A 20,026-nucleotide genomic window follows, 5' to 3' on the forward strand; every position below is an offset into this window, starting at 1 on the left:
GCCATTTCTTCACGCAATTTGCACAACTTTCCCACCCATTTTGGCCAAACAACATCATTGCAAACCGGATTTGTCAGCGAGCAGCGCTCAAACGCACGTCAACAATTTGAACAAAACTTAAGTTTGTTTCAGATGCTTCATATCGTCAGACAAGGTTAAACTGTAAGCAGGTTAGTTATAATTACTGGATAAAATTAAAATCAAGAGTAAGATTACTCATTCAGTGTTAATATTTGAGTGGGCCCCGGGCCCCTCTGTAGTGGAAAAAGTAGGTCCCGGAGGTCAAAAGGGTCAAGGACCCCTGGTTTAGGTAGTTACATGTTTGACAAATCAGTCTTTTTATTTTAATTCATGACAGCTTTTTCAGAAAGTTGCGGCACAAATGATAAAATGTACTAGTCCCTTGTTGAAAATAATCTGTCCAAAGTGCACTTAGTAAAAATGAAAAAAACTTATATTAATCCTGATTAATTATTATTAAGTCCAGACAAAATAAGAATAGTCATGATTACATTTTTAATCAGTTGACCGTTTTATTACTAAAATACATTTACTAGTCCCTTGTTGAAAATCCATCCATTTTTTAACGCTTGTAACTCTTGGGGTGGTAATCTGTTTAAAGTACACTTATTAAAGATTAAAAAAACTTCTATTAATTATGATTAATTACAAGTTAGCTGCAGACAAAATTTGATTATTCACGATTACATATTTTAGTCAGTCCCTAATTTGAAAACCAATTACTGTATTTTTCTAAGTATAAGTCGCACTGGCCGAAAATGCATAATGAAGAAGGAAAAAAACATATTTAAGTCGCACTGGAGTATAAGTCGCATTTTTGGGGGAAATGTATTTGATAAAAGCCAACACTAAGAATAGACATTTGAAAGGCAATTTAAAATTAAAGCTGCAAGCAGCGTTGGTCGGGCCCGCGTATTTGGCAGGTGCTAGTCCTAAGTGTCCCAATACTTTTGTCTACTTTTAGTCTGAAGTGTCCCAATACTTTTGTCTAGTGTACCTACCTTGTCTGCATTGTGTGGGCACGTTGGTGCTTCCTGCTTTTAAGCAGCCATCTTAAAAAAACAGCAGTGCAGCAGCATCAGCGCAGCGGTTCTTTGAAGGGTCATAAAATCCAAACCGGAGCAGTTATTAAAACTCTTTCAATAACTTTTAATCAGAAGGGTTCAATCACTCTCCTGGGTTAGTTTGAAGCCGAAGCGACAAACACGCTCAGAGGAGATAATGTTTGAAGAAAGGTGACCGGTTTTTACAAAAATGTTGTTTTGAAGGGGGAATAGCAAACTTCCTGTTGATTTTTGCTGGGGGTTGTCAATGTATGAAATGTAGGTCTAAGGGAGATCTACATAGAGGTTTTTGTTTCATCTCTCTCCGACCTTCCCAGTGGGAGTTACAGGCAGTTTTGTCAGATTTTTCATCCGAGGAGCAGTTTTTTGTGTTTTATTAAAAAATTGCTGTAGAGCACAATTTTTAGATTTGGGGTTAGGTTTTTTCATTAGATCACAGTCTTAGCCAGTCCTGATGTGTGTGTTCAGTTCGGTGAGTTTTGAAGCATGTTAAGGGGGTCAAATTACAGCTCAAAGAGGCAAAAGTGACTGTTTTTAGTACTTTTTTGTCTTGAAGGGGGAATTGCCAACTTCCTGTTGATTTTAGCCCGAGAATGTACCATTATGAAAGTTAGGTCTGCGTCAGACCTACATAGAGGATTTTGTTTCATGTCTTTCCGACCTTCCTAGTGGGAGTTACAGGCAGTCTAGTTTTATTTTTTCCTAGGGGGCGCTAGAGCGCAATTTTGATTTTTGCAGTTTTTTTTTTTATTAAAAGACAATTTTCGCAGGTCCTGATGTGTGGGTCAAATATGGTGAGTTTTGAAGCATGTTAAGTGGGTCAAATTAGTGCTCAAAGAGGCGGCGGAATAATAATAATAATAATAATAATAATAAAAAACATTAGAAATTCAATAGGTCCTTATGTCCCATTGCATAAGGACTCCCTGTGGGAGTCCTTTTGCAATGGGCCATTGCGGGCCCTAATAAATAAAGAATAGTGAACAACAGGCTGAATAAGTGTACGTTATATGAGGCATAAATAACCAACTGGTATGTTAACGTAACATATTATGGTAAGAGTCATTCAAATAACTATAACATATAGAACATGCTATACGTTTACCAAACAATCTGTCACTCCTAATCGCTAAATCCCATGAAATCTTATACGTCTAGTCTCTTACGTGAATGAGCTAAATAATATTATTTGATATTTTACGCTAATGTGTTAATAAATTCACACATAAGTCGCTCCTGAGTATAAGTCGCACCCCCGGCCAAACTATGAAAAAAAACTGCGACGTATAGTCCGAAAAATACGGTACATATTTGAGTCAGTTAACAGACCTAATTTGAAAACCAATTAACTAGTCTCTTGTTGAAAATAGTCTGTCCAAAGTAGACTCATTTAGGACAAAACAAACTTCTATTATCGCAATTAATTATGAGTTAACTTCAGACAAAATGAGATTAACTACGATTAAATGTTTGAATCAATTAACCCCACTCATTTTAAAACACATTTATTAGTCTCTTGTTGAAAATAATCTGTCCAAAGTGCACTTAGTAAAAATGAAAAAAACTTGTATTAATCTCTATTAATTATGAGTTAAATCCAGACAAAATATGATTAGTCATGATTACATTTTTAATCAGTTGACCGTTTTATTATAGAATACATATACTAGTCCCTTGTTCTTCAAGTAAAAATTAAAGCCGCTGCTCCTCCACATCGAGAGGAGCCAGATGAGGTGGTTCGGGCATCTGGTCAGGATGCCACCCGAACGCCTCCCTAGGGAGGTGTTTAGGGCACGTCCGACCGGTAGGAGGCCACGGGGAAGACCCAGGACACGTTGGGAAGACTATGTCTCCCGGCTGGCCTGGGAACGCCTCGGGATCCCCCGGGAAGAGCTGGAAAAAGTGGCTGGAGAGAGGGAAGTCTGGGCTTCCCTGCTTAGGCTGCTGCCCCTGCGTCCCGACCTCAGATAAGCGGAAGAAGATGGATGGATAGTCCCTTGTTGAAAATCCATCCATTTTTTAACGCTTGTAACTCTTGGGGTGGTAATCTGTTTAAAGTACACTTATTAAAGATTAAAAAAAACTTCTATTAATTGTGATTAGTTACCAGTTAGCTGCAGACAAAATGAGATTATTCAGGATTACATATTTTAGTCAATTAACAGCCTTAATTTGAAAACCAATTAACTAGTCTTTTGTTGAAAATAGTCTCTCTAAAGTAGACTTGTTTAGGACGAAACAAACTTCTATTATCGCAATTAATTATGAGTTAACTTCAGACACAATGAGATTGACTAGGATTAAATGTTTGAATCAATTAACCCCACTCATTTTTAAACACATTTACTAATCCCTTGTAGAAAATAATCTGTCCAAAGTACACTTAGTAAAAATGCAAAAAAACTTCTATTAATCCCCATTAATTATGAGTTAAATCCAGACAAAATATGATTAGTCATGATTACATTTTTAATCAGTTGACTGTTTTATTATTAAAATACATTTACTAGTCCCTTGTTGAAAATCCATCCATTTTTTTAAAGCTTGTAACTCTTGGGGTGGTAATCTGTTTGAAGTACACTTACAGTATTAAAGATTAAAAAAACGTCTATTAATTGAGATTAATTACGAGTTAGCTGCAGACAAAATTTTATTATTAAGGATTACCGTATTTTTCGGAGTATAAATCGCACCGGCCGAAAATGCATAATAAAGAAGGAAAAAAACATATATAAGTCGCACTGGAGTATAAATCGCATTTTTGGGGGAATTGTATTTGATAAAACCCAACACCAAGAATAGACATTTGAAAGGCAATTTAAAATAAATAAAGAATAGTGAACAACAGGCTGAATAAGTGTACGTTATATGAGGCATAAATAACCAACTGAGAACGTGCCTGGTATGTTAACGTAACATATTATGGTAAGAGTCATTCAAATAACTATAACATATAGAACATGCTATACGTTTACTAAACAATCTGTCACTCCTAATCGCTAAATCCCATGAAATCTTATACGTCTAGTCTCTTACATGAATGAGCTAAATAATATTATTTGATATTTTACGGTAATGTGTTAATAATTTCACACATAAGTCGCTCCTGAGTATAAGTCGCACCCCCGGCCAAACTATGAAAAGAACTGCGACTTATAGTCCAAAAAATATGGTACATATTTGAGTCAGTTAACAGCCCTAATTTGAAAATCAATTAACTAGTCTCTTGTTGAAAATAGTCTGTCCAAAGTAGACTCATTTAGGACAAAACAAACTTCTATTATCGCAATTAATTATGAGTTAACTTCAGACACAATGAGATTGACTAGGATTAAATGTTTGAATCAATTAACCCCACTCATTTTAAAACACATTTACTCGTCTCTTGTTGAAAATAATCTGTCCAAAGTGCACTTAGTAAAAATGAAAAAGAAACTTTTATTAATCCCAATTAATTATGAGTTAAATCCAGACAAAATATGATTAGTCATGATTACATTTTTAATCAGTTGACCGTTTTATTATAAAATACATTTACTAGTCCCTTGTTCCTCAAGTAAAAAGTAAAGCTGCTGCTCCTCCACATTGAGAGGAGCCAGATGAGGTGGTTTGGGCATCTGGTCAGGATGCCACCAGAACGCCTCCCTAGGGAGATGTTTAGGGCACGTCCGACCGGTAGGAGGCCACGGGGAAGACCCAGGACACGTTGGGAAGACTATGTCTCCCGGCTGGCCTGGGAACGCCTCGGGATCCCCCGGGAAGAGCTGGAAAAAGTGGCTGGAGAGAGGGAAGTCTGGGCTTCCCTGCTTAGGCTGCTGCCCCTGCGTCCCGACCTCGGATAAGCGGAAGAAGATGGATGGATAGTCCCTTGTTGAAAATCCATCCATTTTTTAACGCTTGTAACTCTTGGGGTGGTAATCTGTTTAAAGTACACTTATTAAAGATTAAAAAAACTTCTATTAATTGTGATTAGTTACCAGTTAGCTGCAGACAAAATGAGATTATTCAGGATTACATATTTTAGTCAATTAACAGCCTTAATTTGAAAACCAATTAACTAGTCTCTTGTTGAAAATAGTCTCTCTAAAGTAGACTTGTTTAGGACGAAACAAACTTCTATTCTCGCAATTAATTATGAGTTAACTTCAGACACAATGAGATTGACTAGGATTAAATGTTTGAATCCATTAACCCCACTCATTTTAAAACACATTTACTAATCCCTTGTAGAAAATAATCTGTCCAAAGTACACTTAGTAAAAATGCAAAAAAACTTCTATTAATCCCCATTAATTATGAGTTAAATCCAGACAAAATATGATTAGTCATGATTACATTTTTAATCAGTTGACTGTTTTATTATTAAAATACATTTACTAGTCCCTTGTTGAAAATCCATCCATTTTTTTAAAGCTTGTAACTCTTGGGGTGGTAATCTGTTTAAAGTACACTTACAGTATTAAAGATTAAAAAAACGTCTATTAATTGAGATTAATTACGAGTTAGGGCTTCACGGTGGTAGAGGGGTTAGTGCATCTGCCTCACAATACGAAGGTCCTGAGTAGTCTTGGGTTCAATCCCGGGCTCGGGATCTTTCTGTGTGGAGTTTGCATGTTCTCCCCGTGACTGCGTGGGTTCCCTCCGGGTACTCCGGCTTCCTCCCACCTCCAAAGACATGCACTTGGGGATAGGCCCCTCCCACCTCCATAGACATGCACCTGGGGATAGGTTGATTGGCAACACTAAATTGGCCCTAGTGTGTGGATGTGAGTGTGAATGTTGTCTGTCTATCTGTGTTGGCCCTGCGATGAGGTGGCGACTTGTCCAGGGTGTACCCCGCCTTCCGCCCGATTGTAGCTGAGATAGGCTCCAGCGCCCCCCGCGACCCCAAAGGGAATAAGCGGTAGAAAATGGATGGGATGGATGGAATTACGAGTTAGCTGCAGACAAAATTTGATTATTAAGGATTACCATATTTTTCGGAGTATAAGTCGCACCGGAGTATAAATCGCACCGGCCGAAAATGCATAATAAAGAAGGAAAAAGACATAAGTCGCACTGGAGTATAAGTCGCAGTTTTTGGGGAATTGTATTTGATAAAACCCAACACCAAGAATAGACATTTGAAAGGCAATTTAAAATAAATAAAGAATAGTGAACAACAGGCTGAATAAGTGTACGTTATATGAGGCATAAATAACCAACTGAGAATATGCCTGGTATGTTAACGTAACATATTATGGTAAGAGTCATTCAAATAACTATAACATATAGAACATGCTATACGTTTACCAAACAACCTGTCACTCCTAATCGCTAAATCCCATGAAATCTTATACGTCTAGTCTCTTACGTGAATGAGCTAAATAATATTATTTGATATTTTACGCTAATGTGTTAATAATTTCACACATAAGTCGCTCCTGAGTATAAGTCGCACCCCCGGCCAAACTATGAAAAGAACTACGACTTATAGTCCAAAAAATACGGTACATATTTGAGTCAGTTAACAGCCCTAATTTGAAAACCAATTAACTAGTCTCTTGTTGAAAATAGTCTGTCCAAAGTAGACTCATTTAGGACAAAACAAACTTCTATTATCACAACTAATTATGAGTTTACTTCAGACAAAATGAGATTAACTACGATTAAATGTTTGAATCAATTAACCCCACTCATTTTAAAACACATTTACTCGTCTCTTGTTGAAAATAATCTGTCCAAAGTGCACTTAGTAAAAATGAAAAAAAAACTTTTATTAATCCCAATTAATTATGAGTTAAATCCAGACAAAATATGATTAGTCATGATTACATTTTTAATCAGTTGACCGTTTTATTATAAAATACATTTACTAGTCCCTTGTTCCTCAAGTAAAAAGTAAAGCTGCTGCTCCTCCACATCGAGAGGAGCCAGATGAGGTGGTTTGGGCATCTGGTCAGGATGCCACCAGAACGGGAGGTGTTTAGAGCACGTCCGACCGGTAGGAGGCCACGGGGAAGACCGAGGACACGTTGGGAAGACTATGTCTCCCGGCTGGCCTGGGAACGCCTCGGGATCCCCCGGGAAGAGCTGGAAAAAGTGGCTGGAGAGAGGGAAGTCTGGGCTTCCCTGCTTAGGCTGCTGCCCCTGCGTCCCGACCTCGGATAAGCGGAAGAAGATGGATGGATAGTCCCTTGTTGAAAATCCATCCATTTTTTAACGCTTGTAACTCTTGGGGTGGTAATCTGTTTAAAGTACACTTATTTAAGATTTAAAAAACTTCTATTAATTGTGATTAGTTACCAGTTAGCTGCAGACAAAATGAGATTATTCAGTATTACATATTTTAGTCAGTTAACAGCCCTAATTTGAAAACCAATTAACTAGTCTCTTGTTGAAAATAGTCTGTCTAAAGTAAACTTGTTTAGGACAAAACAAACTTCTATTATCGCAATTAATTATGAGTTAACATCAGACAAAATGAGATTAACTACGATTAAATGTTTGAATCAATTAACCCCACTCATTTTAAAACACATTTACTAGTCCCTTGTTGAAAATAATCTGTCCAAAGAACACTTACTAAAATTGAAAAAAACTTATATTAATCCCGATTAATTATGAGTTAAATCCAGACAAAATATGATAGGTAATGATTAAATTTTTAATCAGTTGACCGTTTTATTATTAAAATACATTTACTAGTCCCTTGTTGAAAATCCATCCATTTTTTAACGCTTGTAACTCTTGGGGTGGTAATCTGTTTAAAGTACACTTATTAAAGATTAAAAAAACTTATATTAATTGTGATTAATTACAAATTAGCTGCAGACAACATTAGATTATTCACGATTACATATTTTAGTCAGTTAACAGCCCTAATTTGAAAACCAATTACCGTATTTTTCGGAGTATAAATCGCACTGGCCGAAAATGCATAATAAAGGAGGAAAAAAACATATATAAGTCGCACTGGAGTATAAATCGCATTTTTTGGGGAAATATATTTGATAAAACCCAACACCAAGAATAGACAATAAATAAAAATAAATAAAGAATATTTAACAAAAGGCTGAATAAGTGTATGTTATATGAGGCATAAATAACCAACTGAGAACGTGCCTGGTATGTTAACGTAACATATTATGGTAAGAGTCATTCAAATAACTATAACATATAGAACATGCTATACGTTTACCAAACAATCTGTCACTCCTAATCACTAAATCCCATGAAATCTTATACGTCTAGTCTCTTACGTGAATGAGCTAAATAATATTATTTGATATTTTACGCTAATGTGTTAATAAATTCACACATAAGTCGCTCCTGAGTATAAATCACACCCCAGGCCAAACTATGAAAAAAACTGTGACTTATAGTCCAAAAAATACGGTACATATTTGAGTCAGTTAACAGCCCTAATTTGAAAACCAATTAACTAGTCTCTTGTTGAAAATAGTCTGTCCAAAGTAGACTCATTTAGGACAAAACAAACTTCTATTATCACAACTAATTATGAGTTTACTTCAGACAAAATGAGATTAACTACGATTAAATGTTTGAATCAATTAACCCCACTCATTTTAAAACACATTTACTCGTCTCTTGTTGAAAATAATCTGTCCAAAGTGCACTTAGTAAAAATGAAAAAAAAACTTTTATTAATCCCAATTAATTATGAGTTAAATCCAGACAAAATATGATTAGTCATGATTACATTTTTAATCAGTTGACCGTTCTATTATAAAATACATTTACTAGTCCCTTGTTCCTCAAGTAAAAAGTAAAGCTGCTGCTCCTCCACATCGAGAGGAGCCAGATGAGGTGGTTCGGGCATCTGGTCAGGATGCCACCAGAACGGGAGGTGTTTAGAGCACGTCCGACCGGTAGGAGGCCACGGGGAAGACCCAGGACACGTTGGGAAGACTATGTCTCCCGGCTGGCCTGGGAACGCCTCGGGATCCCCCGGGAAGAGCTGGAAAAAGTGGCTGGAGAGAGGGAAGTCTGGGCTTCCCTGCTTAGGCTGCTGCCCCTGCGTCCCGACCTCGGATAAGCGGAAGAAGATGGATGGATAGTCCCTTGTTGAAAATCCATCCATTTTTTAACGCTTGTAACTCTTGGGGTGGTAATCTGTTTAAAGTACACTTATTTAAGATTTAAAAAACTTCTATTAATTGTGATTAGTTACCAGTTAGCTGCAGACAAAATGAGATTATTCAGGATTACATATTTGAGTCAGTTAACAGCCCTAATTTGAAAACCAATTAACTAGTCTCTTGTTGAAAATAGTCTGTCTAAAGTAGACTCGTTTAGGACAAAACAAACTTATATTATCGCAATTAATTATGAGTTTACTTCAGACAAAATTAGATTAACTACGATTAAATGTTTGAATCAATTAACCCCACTCATTTTAAAACACATTTACTAGTCCCTTGTTGAAAATAATCTGTCCAAAGTACACTTAGTAAATACAACTAATTTTTAAATTTAATTAATTTCATTGACAAGCAATTATATTATAGTCATACTCAGTACTATTGGAAGATATTTGCTCCTTCTCAACTCTGTGGTAATATTCTTTTCACAAAATACAGCCAATCGTACGTTAATGTTAAATCTTACGTGTGAAACGTAGTCCCACGATTCTTATTTTCAACAGTCCGTTCATTTGAGCAGGAAAACGCTGAACACCATCTTCGTTTTCTACCTGTCAAGATGGCGGCCCAATTTCGCGCGTCACAGCTACTTCTAACATGTCTAGTGCGGCACAATCGTTAGCATTCTAGTATTAGCATGCTAGCTTCTTTTTTTTTGCTAATTGGCGTGTAAAAAAACTCAGCGTCAAATATGTTGCTACTCGACGAATTATACCTGTTAGAACGCTAACATTTTTTTTAACCAATTTTGAAGGTATACACACCCCGGTCACATGTTGGTACTTGATGCATGCTAACGTTAGCAGGCTAGCATTTAGAAAAACCTGTCTTTCTGACACTTCCATGTCCCATGTAATGTACCACACACTTTTAGTTTTTTTTAGTTAAATGTGTACTAACATTATTACATTAGAAAATATATTGTAAAGTTCTATAACATGCATGAAAAAAAATTTTTTGGCAACTCTACCTTGTGGCCGCGCTCTCTCAGGTAATCCACTTCCGGCGTTGTGATCTCTGTTTACGTCCGTCATTTCAGAAATAAACCTTCTCGCCGGCTACTAAAAATGCTTTAGAACTACAACTGGTTCGAAACTAACCGTGTTTGGATTCGTATCATCCAAATATGATCAGCAGCAAAGTAGACTTTGTGGCTCAGAGCCCGCGAACACGGGCGACAAGTAAGCTATCTGGTTGTTGCTAACTATGCTAACTAGCCAGCTCTTTTCGGCGCCGCTGGACTCGTCTCCGTGTTTAGGAAAACAAAAAAACGGCGAATACGTGCAGCTGAGGCGAGCGTTCAACAAACTTTGTTTAAATTGCATTTTTTTGATAATGTAAAGGGTTTAAATAAGTCTCCCGCGATACTTTTTTAATGTTAGCGGTTCGGTCGGACGGGTTTTCAGGGGACACATTTCCGGTGTTGCGCTGAAAATCATGAATCTATCGATACTTTTTTTTTAAGAAATGTTTTTTTTTTTTTTAATAAATTGAACAACAAACATACATTTATAATGCACACAAAAGTCAAGGCACTTTCAACATAACCAACAATCTACACATCAGCTTGAGCAAAACACCACATCTGCCAAACATGTCAAGGAAAAAAAAATCAAAAACAAATACAGCTCGAGTACTAAATATTAGGGATGTCCGATAATGGCTTTTTGCCGATATCCGATATTCCGATATTGTCCAACTCTTTAATTACCGATACCGATATATACAGTCGTGGAATTAACACATTATTATGCCTAATTTGGACAACCAGGTATGGTGAAGATGAGGTCCTTTTTAAAAAAAAAAAAGAAAATAAAATAAGATAAATAAATTAAAAACTTTTTCTTGAATAAAAAAGAAAGTAAAACAATATAAAAACAGCTACATAGAAACTAGTAATGAATGAAAATGAGTAAAATTAACAGTTAAAGGTTAGTACTATTAGTGGACCAGCAGCACGCACAATCATGTGTGCTTACGGACTGTATCCCTTGCAGACTGTATTGATATATATTGATATATAATGTAGGAACCAGAATATTAATAACAGAAAGAAACAACCCTTTTGTGTGAATGAGTGTAAATGGGGGAGGGAGGTTTTTTGGGTTGGTGCACTAATTGTAAGTGTATCTTGTGTTTTTTATGTTGATTTAATAAAAAGTAAAAAAAAAACGATACCGAAAATACAAAAAAAACGATACCGATAATTTCTGATAATACATTTTAAAGCATTTATCGGCCGATATTGGACATCTCTACTAAATATTAATTAAAAAAAATATGAAAAAAAACATGATACATCACACATGCATGCATACAACATGATGCATCACAATTTCCAGTTTCTCTATTCAACATGTTCAAAAAGGAGTAGGAAGAAGGAGACCTTATTTAATCCTACCCCTTTTCCTTTACATAGCAGTTGCTAAAACCTTTGTTCGCTTCCTGTTCTCAATTTATTCACAATGTACTCCATAACTCCATCCATCTTCTTCCCCTTATTCATAACTAATAACATTAAAAATAAATAAATAATAATTAGTGAAGTAAGTTATATTTCATATGGTGAGATAAGTAAGGTTAGTAAGATTTAAATAACTTTAAATGTTTTTAACAAAGATATCAATTCAAGGGCTTTGGTATTCTTCATCATCCTCCAATTGTAACCTATTAAGCTAATTAGAAAATGTAGGCCTTACTTTCATAAATCTACATTTATGTAGAAACATTTTTGCCTGGTGCATAATAATGTTGACAAACATTTCTATGTCTATATCCTCTTTATAAAAATAGGATGTATCGATACAGCTCGATTACTGATAAGTAAACAAAGTCTGGATGTCGTTTAAACAGTTAGCTCCATCTTTTGACACTCTTCCTCCGAATGCCATCCTGATACACTACAATATTTCACTAAAAACGTGGAAGTGACATTTTGACTTGAAAATGTATGTTTAAAAACGCAGATTTTCGCGGAAATGCCTGTTTGAATATGTGCTTTTACTGCCATTTGGAGTCTACTTTTAAGTCTGTGAGGTATACAACAAGTAAAACATCAATACAGTATTTGTTTTGAAAGTCAATCCAGCGAGTTTAGACCGCGGAAATTGAAAAAAGGTCAGAGAAATCCTGTTGGGACGGCCCTATACGTACATATTTATTATGACTACCCTTTATGTAGTCATAATAAAGAAGCATCCAAGATGGCGGCGTGACATGCCAGATGATTTATCGCTAGTATGGAGTAGAGCGCATGTGCAATGGCAACGTATAACCGCCGGACGCTTGGCGGCGTGCCGTGACCTCCCTGTGTCGCAGGCGGGCCCGTTTCAAGCGCTCCAACAGCGTGACGGCGAGCGTGCAGGCCGACCTGGACCCCGATGGCTTCCCGGGACTCAGCGTTGCCGTGCCAACGCAGGACAAGAGCCTCCAGTTCGGCTGCTCCTTCCAAAGGCACTCGTCTGAGCCCGAGTCAGCTGGCCAGTACGCCGAGTGCCACCGCACCGTGCACACACAAGGACAGTGGGCCTACAGAGAGGTATGTGTGGAGATACTGTTGGTGTCATTTTTCCATTTACAGTAATGCACTGTAAAAAAAAAAACGACGTTAGCTTCTACAGGAAAAAATTGGCAGCGCAGTCACCAGAATTTTACTATTAAATTAAAAGGCGGTATTTTTTTTCTAACTACAGTAATGCACTTACGGTAAAAGTCTAGCAGCTCAGTCACCGGAATTTTACTGTAAAAATTACAAGTGGTACAGTTTTTGATTTACAGTAATTTGGTGTAAAAAAAACAAAAAAAAAACAGATTTTTGCAGTAAAAAAATTGGCAGCCAAGTTGCCAAACTCTATGAAATGTACTGTAAAAACCACCATAGATTTTACTTAAAAAAATAAAAAAAATAAAAAACTGGCAGTTCAGTCGCCAGAATTGTACTGTAAAAATAGATTGTTTTTCCATTTACAGATTTTTGGGTGTAAAAAAACAGATTTTACACTAAAAAAACAAAAAACTGTCAGTTACACTGTAAAAATAATTGTAGATTTACAGTAAAAACTGTCAGATCAGTCACCAACATTTTTGTAAAAATAACAGTGATGCCGTTTTTACCATTTACAGTTTTTTGGGTGTGAAAAAACAGTAGATTTTACAGTAAAAAAAAATATGTCAGTTGCACTGTAAAATAACTAGAATTTCGGTAAAAACTGTCAGATCAGTCACCAATAATTTTGTAAAAATAATAACAGTGATGCCGATATTACCGTTTACAATTATTTTGGGTGTAAAACAGTAGATTTAACGGTAAAAAATAAACTGGGAGTTCACATGCCAGAATTTAATCCATAAAAATAACAGTGGTACTGCTTTTCAATTTACCGTTTTTTGGGTGTAAAAAACAGTAGATTTTACAGCACTGTAAAAACAATCGCAGATTTTGCTTTTAAAAAAATGGCAGTTCAGTCGCCATAATTTTACTGTAAAAATAACATAGGTACCGATTTTCCATTTACAGTTTTCTGAGTGTAAAAAACAGTACTGTAAAATAACTGTAGATTTACGGTAAAAACTGTCAGATCGGTCACCAAAAAATTTCATAAAAATAATAGTGATACCGTTTTTACCATTTACAGTTTTTTGGGTGTAAAAACAGTAGATTTTACAGTAAAAAAAACAAAAAAAACTGTCAGTTGCACTGTAGAAATAACTAGATTAATGGAAAAACTGTCAGATCGGTCACCAAAAATTTTGGAAACATAACAGTGATGCCGTTTTTACCATTTACAGTTTTGAGTTCAAAAAAACAGTACAGTTTACAATAAAAAAAAAAACAACTGTCTGTGGCACTGTAAAATAACTGTAGATTTATGGTAAAAACTGTGGAATCCGTCACCAAATATTTTGTAAAAATAATAGTGATACCGTTTTTACCATTTAAAGTTTTTTGGGGGTGTAAAACAGTCGATGTTACAGTAAAAAATAAACTGGCAGTTCACGTGCCAGAATTTAATCCATAAAAATAACAGTGGTACTGCTTTTCAATTTACCGTTTTTTTGGGTTTAAAAAACTGTAGATTTTACAGCACTGTAAAAACAATCGTAGATTTTGCTTTAAAAAAAAACTGGCAGTTCAGTCGCCATAATTTTACTGTAAAAATAACATAGGTACCGATTTTCCATTTACAGTTTTCTGGGTGTAAAAAACAGTAGATTTTACAGCACTGTAAAATAACTGTAGATTTGCGGTAAAAACTGTCGGATCGGTCACCAAAAAATTTCATCAAAATAATAGTGATACCGTTTTACCATTTACAGTTTTTTGGGTGTAAAAACAGTAGATTTTACAGTTAAAAAAAACAACAACTGTCAGTTGCACTGTAAAAATAGCTAGATTTACGGTAAAAACTGTCACATCGGTCACCAAAAATTGTGTAAACATAACGGTGATGCCGATTTTACCATTGACAGTTTTTTAGTGTAAAACAGTAAGTTTTACGGTTAAAAATAAACTGCCAGAATTTAATCGATAAAAATAACAGTAGTACAGTTTTACAATTTACAGTAATGCACTGTCAAAAAAAGCTGACATTTTACAGTAAAATTATGCAAGACTGAGCTGCCTTTTCTTTACTGTAAAATCAAAGAAAGATTCCTCCAAGTACGCGAGAAGCCATTGTGACAGTGACAGGAAATGACTCGTTCCAGGACTTCATCCAGAGCGGCTACACCGCAGACGCGTGTCCAGGCGACCCGCGCTCGCACCAGCACCTACCCCCGCGCTCGCACTCCCCGCTGCCCCTCACCTCGGAGCGGGCGTGGGCGGGCACGCCCTCCTTGGAGGGCCCCCGCAGTCTCCCCGACTCGGGCCGAGCCTCCCCCTGCATGAGAGACGGCGAGTTCTTCCTGCGCCTCCTGCAGACGGAGGTGGAGAGGATGGAGGGCTGGTGCCAGAACATGGAGAGAGAGGCGGAGCAGAAGGAACTCCCCGAGGAGAGTGAGTTGGTGCAGGGGCTGACCTTGGAAAGCAGACGCAACAAAATCAACAGCTTGTGTCGTCAACCTCTGCTTTGTGGTTTTTTCCCTCCAGTTCTGGACCTGATCCGCGGCGCAGTTGGCAGCGCCCAGATGCTCATGTCTCAGAAGGTCCAGCACTTCTTCCGCCTGTGCCAGCAAAGTGTGGTGAGTTCACGTGATCGCAGTCGGGCTCTGTTCCGGGGTCAAACTGTCACCAGCACAAGCATTTTCAACTGTTGTGCAAGTGTAAAAAGAAGTTAAGCTGTTGAATGCCAGGTGTGCGTTAAAAACATGTTGCTCTTTTTCCCGCACATAAAACAGAATGAATGAAATGAAAAGGTCAAACTGTCATGGTCATAAACCGTTTAACTGTTTAGGTCGGTGTTGGGCCATGAGCGCCCACCGAGGGAACGCCAAGAAAGGTCTGTTTCTCAGCTGTGATCCGCAGTGTACTCGGTTGTAATAAACTTTTCCACCACTTGTGGCAGTAATGACATCAACCAACAGAAGGGAGCTGAAGTCATAGAGAAGTGTCTTAAGTGCAAAAAAATATGACTAAAATGGTGAATTTGTATTTTTTATTGTATTGATAGTTTAGTTAGGAAACTATAATTTTTCAATTTAGTGTATTTATTTTAGCATTGCGTAATTGTATTTTCATTTATTTGTTGTTGGTTTTTGATTAGTATTTATTTTTATAATCAGTCTGACCAAAGCCTTAATAATAATGTTGGTGCTTCATATCGTCAGACAAGGTTTAACTGTAAGTAGGCTAGTTATAATTACTGGATAAAATTAAATCAAGAGTGAGATTACTAATTCAGTGTTAATACTTGAGTGGGCCCCGGGCCCCTCTGTAGTGGAAAAGTAGGGCCCGGAGGTCAAAAGGGTCAAGGACCCCTGGTTTAGGTAGTTACATGTTTGACAAATCAGTCTTTTTATTTTTAATTCACGGCAGCTTTTTCAGAAAGTTGCGGCAGAAATGACCAAATTGACTAGTCCCATGTTGAAAATAGTACACTTAGTAAAGATAAACAATAGTTCTATTAATCCCTAATTCTATTAATTACCAGTTAGCTGCAGACAAAATTAGATTATTCAGGATTACATATTCTAGTCAGTTAACAGCCCTAATTTGAAAAGTCTCTTGTTGAAAATAGTCTGTCTAAAGTAGACTCATTGAGGACAAAACACACTTCTATTATCGCAATAGGGGCGGCATAGCTCGGTTGGTAGCGTGGCCGTGCCAGCAACTTGAGGGTTGCAGGTTCGATTCCCGCTTCCGCCATCCTAGTCGCTGCCGTTGTGTCCTTGGGCAAGACACTTTACCCACCTGCTCCCAGTGCCACCAACACTGGTTTAAATGTAACTTAGATATTGGGTTTCACTATGTAAAGTGCTTTGAGTCACTAGAGAAAAGCGCTATACAAATATAATTCACTTCACACTTCACTTCAATTAATTATGAGTTAACTTCAGACAAAATGAGATTAACTACGATTAAATGTTTGAATCAATTAACCCCACTCATTTTAAAACACATTTACTAGTCCCTTGTTGAAAATAATCTGTCCAAAGTACACTTAGTAAAGATGAAAAACACTTTAATTATGAGTTAAGTACAGACAAAATGTGATTAATCACTGACATTTTTTTAATCAGTTGACAGCTCTATTATTAAAATTAATTTACTAGTCCCTTTTTGAAGACCCATTCATTTTCTACCGCTTGTCCCTATCGGGGTCGTAATCTGTTTTAAGTACACTTAATAAAGATTAAAAAAACTTCTATTAATCGTGATTAATTACGAGTTAGCTGCAGACAAAATGAGATTATTCATGATTACATATTTGAAAACCAATTAACTAGTCTCTTGTTGAAAATAATCTGTCTAAAGTAGACTCATTTAGGACAAAACAAACTTCTATTATGAGTTAAAGGGGAACATTATTACCAGACCTATGTAAGCGTCAATATATACCTTGATGTTGCAGAAAAAAGACCATATATTTTTTTTACCGATTTCCGAACTCTAAATGGGTGAATTTTGGCGAATTAAACGCCTTTCTATTATTCGCTCTCGGAGCACTCGGGAAGCAATCCGCCATTTTCTCACTTTCGTCGGTGTGTTGTCGGAGGGTGTAACAACACGAACAGGGACGGATTCAAGTTGCACCAGTGGCCCAAAGATGCGAAAGTGGCAAGAAATTGGACGAAATTTGTTCACAATACGAGGCTGTGGGGAAAGCCGACGAAATGGTCAGTCGTTTGTTCCGCACACTTTACCGACGAAAGCTATGCTACGACAGAGATGGCAAGAATGTGTGGATATCCTGCGACACTCAAAGCAGATGCTGACATCAACTCCAAAACTGGACAGATCAGCTTTCAGGAAAAGAGAGCGGATGAGGGTATGTCTACAGAATATATTAATTGATGAAAACTTTATTCATTACTTGCGGTTTTACGTAAATGATGATACATAAACTGTGTTTACCAATAATTTAGCTTAAAAACATTTATTTTTTTCAATCATTCGAGTACATTCGGGTAGTCTTGTGTAATGCAGTATTTTGTGTCTATTTAGGTATGGTTAACCTGAGTGCTGAAATCGTGGAAAAATATATGTTCTTAGCGCGCCTGAAATTGGGCTGTCTGCACTCTCAAAGTGCATGTTGTTGCCAAATGTATTTCATATGCTGTAAACCTAGTTCATAGTTGTTAGTTTCCTTTAATGCCAAACAAACACATACCAATCGTTGGTAAGAAGGCGATCGCCGAATTCGTCCTCGCTTTCTCCCGTGTCGCCGGCTGTCGTGTCGTTTTCGTCGGTTTCGCTTGCATACGGTTCAAACCGATATGGCTCAATAGCTTCAGTTTCTTCTTCAATTTCGTTTTCGCTACCTGCCTCCACACTACAACCATCCGTTTCAATACATGCGTAATCTGTTGAATCGCTTAAGCCGCTGAAATCCGAGTCTGAATCCGAGCTAATGTCGCTATAGCTTGCTGTTCTATGCGCCAGGTTTGTTTGTATTGGCATCACTATGTGACGTCACAGGAAAATGGATGGGTGTATATAACGATGGTTAAAATCAGGCACTTTGAAGCTTTTTTTAGGGATATTGCGTGATGGGTAAAAAAAATTTAAAAACTTCGAAAAATAAAATAAGCCACTGGGAACTGATTTTTAATGGTCTTAACCCTTCTTAAATTGTGACAATGTTCCCCTTTAACTTCAGACAAAATGAGATTAACTCCAATTAAATGTTTGAATCAAGTAACCCCACTCATTTTAAAACACATTTACTAGTCTCTTGTTGAAAATAATCCGTCCAAAGTATACCTACTAACTTCTATTTAAAGACGGAAAAAACTTCTATTCTTCGTGATTAATTATGAGTTAAGTACAGACAAAATGTGATTAATCAGGATGAAATATTTTAACCAGTTGACAGCTCTAATTCCAACTCTAAAGACCTTTGACTGTATTATTTGCTCACGTGCATGAGGAGAAAGTGGAGGTGTTATTAAACACATTTCTACCTGCTGTGACCGCCCCGCCCCAGGACCCCTCTGCTTACCCCCAGCCCACCTCTCAGGACCTGGCAGGCTTGTGGGACCTCCTCCAGCTCAACATCGAGGACGTCAGGGTCAAGTTTCAGGATCTCCAGAGGCTCAAAGACTCTGGCTGGAAGCTCCTCCCTGAAAAGAAGGTGAGCGGCGTCGGGGTTTCCCTTCAGCCCCCCGCACCCAGAGCTAAAATGGTGGCGTGCAGGAGAGTAGCGCGGATGTCTTTCGAAACATTGCAATAAGAAAAAGTCCCGGAAAGTGTTCACAAAACGGCGCCTGGTACTAAGAACTAACTAACTTTTCTCTTTCCCTCTTTGTCTTTGGCATCATATCTCACTGACCATTCGTGTTCCTCACCCATTGTCACCTCCTTTTTGGCCACACCCATAAAAATCTCTGTGTCCATGTCACGGATAGGAGGATAAGAAGTTTCCTCCCCCCTTACCAAAGAAGTCGGCGGGCGGGGTGAGCGGCAGCCTTAGGGCCGATAGTGTCGCGGACGGCGGCGGGCTTGGAGGCCTGGTGGTGCCCCGTGTCGGGGGACATACCCTGCCTATCAGGGAGAAGTCCCTGGACCTGGGGGACCGGCAGAGGACAGAGGCGAGGAGGAGGCTGCTGCAGACCAAGCGTACCGCCTCCTTCCGGCAGAATTCGGCCACGGAGAGCGCAGACAGTATCGAAATCTACATTCCCGAAGCCCAGACTCGACTCTGACTGAACCCCCCAGTACCTAGACGTTCCTTCGACACGCTTCCTTTTGCTCCAAATTCAGTTCTCAAGCAGTAACAGCCGTTGGTGTGTCTTGGAAATTGCACATATTACTGACACCGAGGCCTGAAAACCAAGTGGAGAGTAGCTAGCAGATATGAATTATGGCCTTTTTCCATTTCTTCTTTTGCAAACTAGCAACCCTTCTCTTGTTCTGTACGTGGCTGAGGCTCTCTGCAAGCATGAACGGGCCTGTTCAGCGAAATAAAGGGCTCAGCAGGCACAACACCTCCGTGACAAGACTCTCCGTCTCCAAACTCCCGGAGAAAAAAAACGGATAAAAAGGAAAATGTGTCAGATGTACTCCTATTCTTCACCCACACTGCCAGTACGGAGGCCCTTTAGTCCGACGTTTAAGCGAGTTATTTAGTTATCCATTATTTTGCCTTGCTTTTCTTCGCCAAACCACCCGTCACAGTCATAAGAAGTGATGGCGGCACG

The 20,026-nt window shown here is 37.9% G+C and overlaps 1 protein-coding gene across 1 annotated transcript in view; it reads left to right on the forward strand.

Annotated features, from left to right (window-relative positions):
• Positions 1-19,811, forward strand: part of dlgap3 (discs, large (Drosophila) homolog-associated protein 3) — a 319,861-nt gene extending 300,050 nt beyond the window's left edge. The window contains exons 9-13 of the mRNA XM_061982422.2: positions 12,548-12,767; positions 14,936-15,224; positions 15,318-15,409; positions 18,814-18,960; positions 19,235-19,811. Coding sequence (XP_061838406.2) covers positions 12,548-12,767; positions 14,936-15,224; positions 15,318-15,409; positions 18,814-18,960; positions 19,235-19,531 — 1,045 coding nt within the window. The 3' untranslated portion in view covers positions 19,532-19,811. The remainder of the gene's footprint in view (positions 1-12,547; positions 12,768-14,935; positions 15,225-15,317; positions 15,410-18,813; positions 18,961-19,234) is intronic.
• The last annotated feature ends 215 nt before the right edge of the window (positions 19,812-20,026 follow it).

The sequence above is a fragment of the Nerophis lumbriciformis genome, linkage group LG21 (genome assembly GCF_033978685.3).
Source record: "Nerophis lumbriciformis linkage group LG21, RoL_Nlum_v2.1, whole genome shotgun sequence".
NCBI classification, from domain to species: Eukaryota; Metazoa; Chordata; class Actinopteri; order Syngnathiformes; family Syngnathidae; genus Nerophis; species Nerophis lumbriciformis.